The sequence below is a fragment of the Nanorana parkeri genome, unplaced genomic scaffold, assembly GCF_000935625.1.
Source record: "Nanorana parkeri isolate BGI_ZX_2015 unplaced genomic scaffold, ASM93562v1 scaffold950, whole genome shotgun sequence".
Taxonomy (NCBI): Eukaryota; Metazoa; Chordata; class Amphibia; order Anura; family Dicroglossidae; genus Nanorana; species Nanorana parkeri.
The window spans coordinates 211,084-221,005 of record NW_017307218.1 but is presented as its reverse complement, the minus strand read 5'-3'; the positions used below and the strand labels follow the sequence as shown (position 1 = coordinate 221,005).

The 9,922-nt window shown below is 43.5% G+C and overlaps 1 protein-coding gene across 1 annotated transcript in view; it reads right to left on the bottom strand.

Annotated features, from left to right (window-relative positions):
* DYNC1LI2 (dynein cytoplasmic 1 light intermediate chain 2) overlaps positions 1 to 9,922 on the bottom strand; it is a 54,422-nt gene that overhangs the window by 16,399 nt on the left and 28,101 nt on the right. Inside the window, exons 5-9 of the mRNA XM_018566456.1 lie at positions 7,586 to 7,752; positions 5,508 to 5,601; positions 3,424 to 3,559; positions 2,610 to 2,721; positions 2,054 to 2,113 (exon numbers count right to left, since the gene is read on the bottom strand). Of these exons, the coding sequence (XP_018421958.1) occupies positions 2,054 to 2,113; positions 2,610 to 2,721; positions 3,424 to 3,559; positions 5,508 to 5,601; positions 7,586 to 7,752 (569 nt within the window). The remainder of the gene's footprint in view (positions 1 to 2,053; positions 2,114 to 2,609; positions 2,722 to 3,423; positions 3,560 to 5,507; positions 5,602 to 7,585; positions 7,753 to 9,922) is intronic.

Below are 9,922 nucleotides of genomic sequence, written 5' to 3'. Positions count from 1 at the left end.
TTAAAAAGGAGAACTATGGGGTCAGTGTTTTTCCCCATAGTTCTCCTTAGGGTAACGGGAGGACACAAACTAGCGTCCTCCCGTCACCCTAAGCTCAGTATACCGCGAACTACAGCTAGCGGTATACTGAGATGCCAGAGCGGAACCTGACATCGATGTCGAGATCCGCCCAGCTGCGTGAGTGACAGCTGGCTCTGCCTATCTAGAGGCAGAGCCAGCTGTACTCGCCCCATCCGTTCCGCCAGTCAGCGCTGGCGGATCGGAGCGGGGAGGGGGGAATCCAACCCCTCCCCTGTCACGGCAGAAAGCCGTGACAGGATCGAGAAGTGAGCGAACACCGGCATGTGTTCGCTCACCTCCCGATCTACTGAGCCGACCTGTGACAGTCTCATTGTTACAGGTCGGCTAGAACTATGAGGTGAGTGAAAAGCACTCACCTCATAGTTCTCCTTTAAGGGAAAAAAGGAAATGACTGCCGTTTGGCTACAGATCTTTTCCAGCTTGTTGGAAAATGTCTGCATGTGAAAGAAAATGAGCTCTACAAATTACTGGACAAGCACACACCTTGTAATCACAAATCAATCACCCATCTCTTTGACCAGATGCTTGGGCCTCAAAAGTGTACATGCTATGTGCTTAGCTGGCAGCCCTGAAAAACATTCCTTGCATCCATGGGGACTAAAATCTGTGAGCTGTAGAAATCCAACCTTGGATGATATACTATGCCCTAAGATCTCTGGTACCTCACACACAGAACTGGAACACAATTCTGCCAATTTCTGCAGGATTAGGCTATTCCAAGGCCAAATCAAGACTAACTGATAAAATGCATAATGACATTTAATGAGCCCTCGCAGAAATCACAGCTGCAGTGTTAAAAAATGCAGGCGGCATTCTGTGACACAATGTCCCTAATGTGTAAAGACAGCTGAATAAAGAAGCAGCAACACAATGACAGGGTCCATTCTTTGCTTCCCCCTCCTCTGAGCAAAGCTTTCACTTAGTCTGCACTGAGCAAAAGTTAGTCAGCGGGTTTGTGATGCTGGACCCTTCTCTCTGGGACTTCATCCTGGTGTGCATGGAAGACAATATACAAGACAGGTTTCTTATATTTTTCAAGTTGAACCCAAAAGATTTGCTGTCGATTTGGCAGAGGTAAATTTTAAGCTGCAACTTACCTCCATAGCTGTCATCAAGGGATCTGCTGCTGTATAAATGTGGTACCCTGAAGTTGGCTCCCAGTTCTAGCTTACCTCTGGACCCTGAGCACCAATCTGCTTCGTATTGACACATCCCTATTATGCACAGCGCACAGAGGTACTCATGGCCCAGACGTAAACTGGCATTAGAATCAAGCATCAATGAAAAGTATTTTTTACAGCAGCAGATACAGAGGTATGTATCAATTATACTTCTACACTGCTCCTGAAACTACACATTAAAATATCTTTACTCAGTTTGCTGTCCTTTAGTCATGTTTCAATGCATACATATGAATTGAATCATGCTTTAAAAGATAACTAAAGCCTTTTTTTTCAGCTTTAGTTCTGTGACCCAAACTCAGCATATAGCCGACTACAGCGTGCTATATGCTGACAGCACAGAGCGGTGCTGCAGCCAGGAAATATCCCCACAATATTGCTACATGATTGACAGCTGGGTCTGCCTCTCTAGCACCATAGCCAGCTGTGCCTGCCCCCTCCCCTGTCTGTCCCTCCAATGAGGGGAAGAAAGGGAGAGGAGGGGAATCCCTGACAGTCACAGCTTTATGCGTGAAGACCGTTAACAGAGCAATCATTGCTTTGAGATAGTTCTTGATCTATAGAGCCGGTGTGTGACACTGCAGCTCAAAGCATTGGGAAGAGTACATTTTACTCTACCAATAATTCTTCTTTAATGCATACACACGGACTAAAAAGATTTCTCTGTTACCCTGGATTATCTTTAAATCATCTGCCCTATAAAAATAGTTTTTGTTTTGTACATATAGTAAAGTTGCATCTACTTTACTTTAAAAAAAAAAGTGATTTAAAAGGAGAATGAACTGCCATACCTGTTGCTTCATTAGAAAGACCTGCTCATCTTCTGCTGCCACCTCCTTATCATGGACCAGCTGGTGAGAAAAGACACAGATTAGGTTAGGTAGACCTTTTCCATCCGCTGACAATTTCAATCTACAAATTCCCCTCTAGGGACTCCTGCATTAATTCAAGTCAATGATAAGCGCTTCGATTGTGCCAGACAAACAGCAATGTTTGAAAGAAGATGATCTAGTATGACAGGACTGCAACCATGAAAAGAGTTAGTACAACTCTTAGGCTAGGTTCACCCCTAGGCGATTGAGGTAGTGAGCTGTTTTCGTTTGTGCGACTGCGCTTGAAAATCCGTGCAGTTTTCAATGCATAGAGATGTCCGAGTCTCAAACCGCACAACAACCACCCGAAAATAGCTCCTGCACCTTTTTGGGGGACAAGTGATTTCGTCCGCGTGACAAACTGCAAAGGTGTGAACAGCCTCCATTGTGTTTTGCGTGATAAATCGCCTAGGTGTGAACCTAGCCTAAGTCATAAAGATATCCACCACATCATTTACATAAAGTAATGACATACCTTTCTAACAGGCGGCTTTACAATAAAGTCTTCGAAGGCATCTTCTGGTTTGATGCTTGCAAAATTTTCATGCAAAATTCCGATTTTCTTCTCATTGTCCCAACCAGCAGGACTAAAGAAAACATCACAACAGAAAAACGTTAAGAGCACATAGAAGCCAATAAAAACAAACTTTCACTTCCATAGAGCAGCTGATAGAACTGCTGCCCTCCTGAACTTGGGACTGGCTGTCGCAAACATGTAATAGTCTACCAAACTCAAACCAGTAAGGAATATGGAATTTTTGGCATGATACCACAAATGGTGCTCAAGCCCACAACCATACTGCTCTCCCAGGTAATCCCCAGGCCTAGGTAGCGAGAGCATACGCTTGCTTTGAACTAGGGATGCACAAATACCAGTATTTCGGAATAGAGTACAAGTTCCGATTTTTTTTTTTCCGCTACTCGCCGATACCGAATACCCGAAGTCCCATTCAGGAAGTGTAATGACTCGCCACCTGGTTTCCTGATTAGCCGGGAAGCCAGGCGGCGTGTAAAGACTCGCCACAAGGCTTCCCAATTAGCAGGGAAGCAGTCCCCATGCTTCTCGTCACTATGTGACGAGAAAGCATGAAGCCGACTTTCTGGCCAATTAGGAAGCTGGATGCAGTGTAATGACGCAACGCCCGGCTTCCTGATTTGCCGGGAAGCCGGCTCCATGCTCCCTCGTATTTTTTCACTTTATATATATATATAAAGTTTGAATTGGATAAATAAAATAAAGGAACAAAAATGGTGAAGGCATAGGAGTAACAAAATAAAATAAAACTCACATAAACACGGCATCCTTTTCCACCACCAAGGCAGGATTATTAAAGTGAAATCCATACAGTTTATGGACAATGTACTTGTACAATAAATCCAGGTTCTTCTCTTCCTTGACAGAAGTATATATTAAGGCAGAGCCATCTGTCAGATGTATTAAGGACAAGTACACAACAGTGAGCATGGCATGTGCTGTATGGAGTGCTGCAGCACAGGTCTGTTGGCGCCTAGAATACACATTGAAAAATCAGAAGTTCTTGCTCCACTCCTTACCGGAGTCAAAGAGAACCCGAATAGACGGGTAGGTGCTTGTAGTGGCCAGGGGTGGCGCAGTGCAAAGAGGAGATAGAAAATAACGTCACCAGCACTCCAAGGCATAATAAAGCAATAGTCCATTTATTGGCACATTGCCATTCAAATGCAAGCGCTTTCGGGGCCTCAGAGGGTCCCCTTCATCAAGCCATTCTGAGCCTGATGAAGGGGACCCTCTGAGGCCCCGAAAGCCCTTGCATTTGAATGGCAATGTGCCAATAAATGGACTATTGCTTTATTATCCCTTGGAGTGCTGGTGACGTTATTTTCTATCTCATACAATACACATTGGAGTGCCATAGTAAATTAATGGCACCACAATGCACTGCACAAAGTACTATGAGTGGAATTTATGAAAACTGGAGCAGACTAAATATGGAGCAGCTGTGCATGGCAACCAATCAGCTTCTCTCTTCAGTTTATTCAGTTAAGATTTGAAAATGAAAGAGAAGCTGATTGGGTGCCATGCACAGCTGCTCCAGGTTGGGTCTGTTCCAGTTTTGATGAATTCCCTTCTATGACTTTCCACAACACATGGGCATAATGGGGACTTTATTGTCTATGGGCTCTTATCCCCATTATTCGATCCGGACTATGCCACATGCAGCCAAACGTCCAGCAGTTTAAAAAACAGTGATCCAGATTATAGGCAACTTTCTCTTCCTGGTTCTTTAGCAACCCCCCTGATGATGCGGCACCAGAGCATGCGCAAGTGCAGACAGAGATCTCTCGCCTAATCTATTTATATATTATATATTTAATCATCTCCTGTTAAAAGGGGACACACACACACACTCATGTGGGATGGCGGTTAGACTCCGTTCCTGTGGCAGAAATACCAGGTGTCCCATTCAGATGCATCCACTGTACCAATTGAAGTAAATGACAGGGTGACAGTGGCCACATCTGCCAGCAGCAGTCTGCATATAATCGTACATAGTAAAAATGACATGCGGTTTAGGATAGATGGTTGTCACTGGACTAGGGCTGCAACAACTAATCGATTTTGAAAATAATCGTTAGCTGCAGCTCTACACTGGACTCATCTGTCACTTGTCCAACACAAGTCATTTATCCCAAACCACATGTAATCATACCATGTACGATTACACACAGACTGCCCCTGACAGATGCCGCCGCTGTCACCCTGTCATTTACTTCAATGGGTACAGCGGGCGCACCTAAATATATATCTGGGATCCTGCCGCAGGAATCTAAGTGCCGTGTAGATCCAGTGTGAATGGGGCCTTACAATGCCAAAAACATTAACAGGGCTATTCACAAAGTGGTGAAGAGTTTGGAGAAGGCCGGAAAAGTGAACAACATAGGACAACATAGCTGAACTGGAAATTTTTTCCAAATCAGCTATTTTGTCCTAGATTGTTCACTTCTCCTGCCTTCTCCACACTCTTCACCCTTTTGTGGATAACCCTGTGAGTTTAGGGTGAAGGTGCGCTTTAAAGGAGGTTATTCAAAATTGCTGGATGACTCATTTCATGTTCAGTGTATTCTGAACCTCTGTAACCAGTACAAATCAATTTGAAAATAGAGTCTTACAGTACTGATCCGGCAAAGTACAAAATTCCAGTAGGGGGTTGATGGAGCCGTTTCTATCTCAGATAGGGGCAAACAATCCAATTACAAAGCAGCGGATCAGTCCCACATTCTGCTTCATGCTCCAACTAGAGAAGTTTCTATTAGTGGATGCAGTACACCTCCTGTGGCTATCTGTTCCTTCCATTCTCCACTTGCCGTCAGAAAAGAAGCCGAGAAAGGATACACTGCAGGCAGAACCTCCGGATGTAAGACTGGATGAAGTCAAAGTGTTCGTCTCTGTAGTCATGTTCCTTTTCCAGCACGCTGACAGCGTCACACTGAGACATGACAAGACAAAGTGACAGTCACCACCTGTTCTAACATCCTATAATGAGATTCTTCTGGGATGAGATTCATGGACTGATTACCACAGACAGCACAGCACTACAAACTGCAATTCAATTAGAACACAAGCAGAGTACATCTCTGCCAACAAGCCCACTATTCATTCCATTACCTCATCAACATTTCTTATATTTTATATAAAGTGGAGAGTAGTGAAGAGTTTTATTTTTCCCAATAGAGGATATCGAAGCCCAAGAACAAAAATCTAATACATTGCAAGTTACCAGTCCTTAGATGTGGTGGCTGCATTAGTTTCCTTTTTTTTAAGCCAAGAACATTTTTAGCACATAAAGAAAATATCTGTTACACTTTGCCAGAAATGCCATGTCCTGGTCACTTCCTGTGAGCTGAACTGAAGTTAAACCGCAACCAATCCTATCTTCCTTCCGTAAACTACTAATCTCCCTAACACCCATGTAATGGAGCAGAGTGGAAGACACATTTGAAGTCCAGCATGAGTGACAACCATGGTTCCCTCTAGATACAGAAGAGGAGCGAGTGTTGTGACCCTAGGGCAGGAAGATACAGTGGAGGAGCGAGTGTTGTGACCCTAGGACAGGAAGATACAGTGGAGGAGCGAGTGTTGTGACCCTAGGGCAGGAAGATACAGTGGAGGAGCGAGTGTTGTGACCCTAGGGCAGGAAGATACAGTGGAGGAGCGAGTGTTGTGACCCTAGGGCAGGAAGATACAGTGGAGGAGCGAGTGTTGTGACCCTAGGGCAGGAAGATACAGTGGAGGAGCGAGTGTTGTGACCCTAGGGCAGGAAGATACAGTGGAGGAGCGAGTGTTGTGACCCTAGGGCAGGAAGATACAGTGGAGGAGCGAGTGTTGTGACCCTAGGGCAGGAAGATACAGTGGAGGAGCGAGTGTTGTGGCCCTAGGGCAGGAAGATACAGTGGAGGAGCGAGTGTTGTGACCCTAGGGCAGGAAAATACAGTGGAGGAGCGAGTGTTGTGACCCTAGGGCAGGAAGATACAGTGGAGGAGCGAGTGTTGTGACCCTAGGGCAGGAAGTGTGTTATTTTCAGGATCAGGTGAAAATAGAGAAAAGAAATCCTGGGGAAAAATGAATACAGCCACCAAATCTAAAGACTGGTAAGCTACAATACATTAAAAAGCCTGCATTGGCTAAACTATAAACCATATTTTAAGCCCCTAAGGGGCACTTCCCACGAAACACATTGGTTGTGCTTTATTAAACATTTTATATCAATATCAACCTACCTGACTATTTTTACCTGGTTCTTCCAACTATAAACGCAAAAATAGATTATCTGTTGAACAGATTTTACTAAACGCAATCAGAGACACAATTAGATCACTTGTCGCTGTGTCATTATTGTAGATAAAACTCCTTTAAGGAGAATCAACTTTTCGTATTTACATAAGTTCAATCTTACCATATGACTCCAGTGATAGCCCTCACCTACCAGATCTCCCTACTGACACGCGTCACAGTGACAGAAAGTGAGGAGAAAATAACTTTGATAAAGACCTGACTGAAGTTCTAACTCATCTCCAATTTAGCCAAAAAAAAATATTTTTTTTGCTAGAATTCCAAGAGAGATCTAAACCCCAGTGCTTGTGCCCAACAACAGACCACATTCTTTGTTGAAATTCCATTTTAATTACAAATATAAATTTTCAATAGCATATAGTTAGGGGTTTGTTGGTGGTCCACTCAGCAAATATTCTCTAAAGAGAAAAAAAAAAAAAAAAGGTTTCATTAGATGTGGCCCACCATTCAACTAGAAACGTGGCCCACCATTCAACTAGAAACGTGGCCCTTATAAGTTAGACACCTCTGGTTAAGATACACATTAAAGAATGCTTTCCCAAAGCTGCATTTGACTTGCCTGTGCAAACAAGACCTTAGTGACTACAGGTCCTGCCCTGCTGCTTCAGGAAAGAACTGACCTTTGTGCAAACAACAAGCACAGGAATGCCAAGGTTGTGGGTTAGAACATTGTCCCCGAGAGGAAGGATAAAATTCTCGTCCTCCAGGCCTGAAGTTGTAGGCACTCTTCTCTGCGGAGAACCGGATGAGTCTTCAGGCTCTAAATATTCCTGGAAGTCTTTCACGACTGCAAAGAGAAATCAGCAAGCAATGAATGACCAGTTTTAGAGGCAAGTTTCACATCTACTTGGACAAGAAGCAGGTGATAATAATTAAAAGAAAATGAAGGTTTTCGACTTATCTCCCAAAGCTGATCAGAGCTGTTATTGGTTGACACAGGCAAAACGAACATGGCCAGTTGGCTTCATATTTACATTGTAATGTATGCGGTTAAAAGTATTAAATATATAAAAAGGTCCCTCAACACCCTCTTTGGAAAGCTGGAAGAATCTTGTTAATTCCAACCTTCCATTTTATAAAATCACATAGGAGTGAGGTGAGAACCACTGCTCTCTGCTAAAATATGGTGTCTATGGGGACCTCTACCTAGACAATATCGCCCCGGTATTATCCTCCTCCTTGTGAATGCTTATATTTGCTTCTGACTGTATAATACTTACCTTTGATGTAAGATGTCTCTACCCGTGATTCATAGTATGGCTGTCAGTTGTAAAACTACAGTACAATGTTTTTTCCATTGTGTACCATTGAGAGAGTCTGTGTCTTAGGACCCTTTCACACAGGCAGTCCGATTAGGTCCACCTATCAGTATTTCAGGTGGACACGATCGGATGCCCAATCCTAGTCTATGGTAGCAGAGTCTACATGAATGGGCGTCTGTTAACACCCAGTTACCCCCAACTCTGGCCAGGTCTGGAAAAACAAACTGAACAGAGTGGACCTAGATCTGATCATGCCAGATCGGGGGTAATCTGATGTTAACTGACACCAATCCCTTTACATCCAACATCTGCATCCTTGAAGTGCAAAATAACACACGGAGAGGCTCATTTCCAAACCTTGAAGGCAAAGTGTTAATGATTACCTGCAGAAACCAATCTGAGCCCTTCATGTGAAAGAATCAATCTGACTGGTTTTAGGGGCAGTTGCTCCCGTTTCTGTACTCTAGTTTTTGTAAATCAGGCCGAGTGTTTGTGCAATTAGCATACTCATACAATGAGAACATTCACAGACGTCCTGTATACAGAAATCTTTCCCAGTGGACCACCACACTGTCTGCCAGCATTATAAGAAAGTGACAATGTGAGGAGACAGCGAGTATGTGTCTTCTTACACATGTCTGATTACAGTCTCAAACCACAAAAAAATGCAAGCTGTTAGGCTAGGTTCACACCTAGGCGATTTAAATCACACGGATTGAGTCACGCGATATCGCGCAAAACACAGATTCACATTGAAGTCAATGGAGGCTGTTCACACCTTTGCGGTTTGTCTTGCGGACAAAAATCGCCTGTTGCGCAAAAAGGAGCAGGAGCTATTTTCAGCCAGTTGTTGCGGGGTTTGGGTCCCATAGACATTTCAACAACCGCGCGGTTTTCAAAGCACAGTCGCGCAAACGAAAAAATGCGACAAACGTGCAAAAACAGCTCACCAGCTCAATCGCCTAGGTGTGAACCTAGCCTTATATGACCAAGGTACGCTGTAGAGAGCCCAGGCTGGTATTTCTGTATTAGGGCACATTTACCTGACAAAAAAAATTAAGCTGTTCAATACTTGGCTTATTGCCCTATAGAACTAGTTCCGGAGAAGGAATAACAACAACAATAATACTGACCTAGATGACGCAAGTAAGAACCAGCCACAGATCAACAACAAAGAAGCCTTGCTCACACAAGGCTTGGAGAACAAATTGCCTGGGAGCTAAGTGGCGTAAAAAATTTGGATTTGAACTGTTTGGGATATATTGAGTGCTTGATTTTTTGAATACATGTTGTCTCCCTTCCTTTTTAGACCCTTTTTTAGTATTTAAAAACTCTTTTCCTTTTCTGTCAGTTTTTTTTAAACTGTTCCCTTTTTTTTTTTTCCCCCTCAGGTTGCAGTGCTCTTGTTAGGGGGAGGGGTTAATTGAGCTCAGGTGTCTCTCATTGAGCAGGTGTATTATAAACTAGTGCATCACTCATTTTGAGCTTGCTCACACAGGGCTTGGAGAACAAAGTGCCTGGGAGCTAAGTGGCGTTAAAAAATTGGCGTTTAACCAATTGAAGTTTAACCAGGGCGGTGGTATAAATTAAATTTAGTTTAACAAACAAGTTATTGACCGTACCACTTGTGAACCATAATTTAACCCAGGTTGGTAGTATAATTCAGTATAATTTATTTATCTTAATCTAATTTAA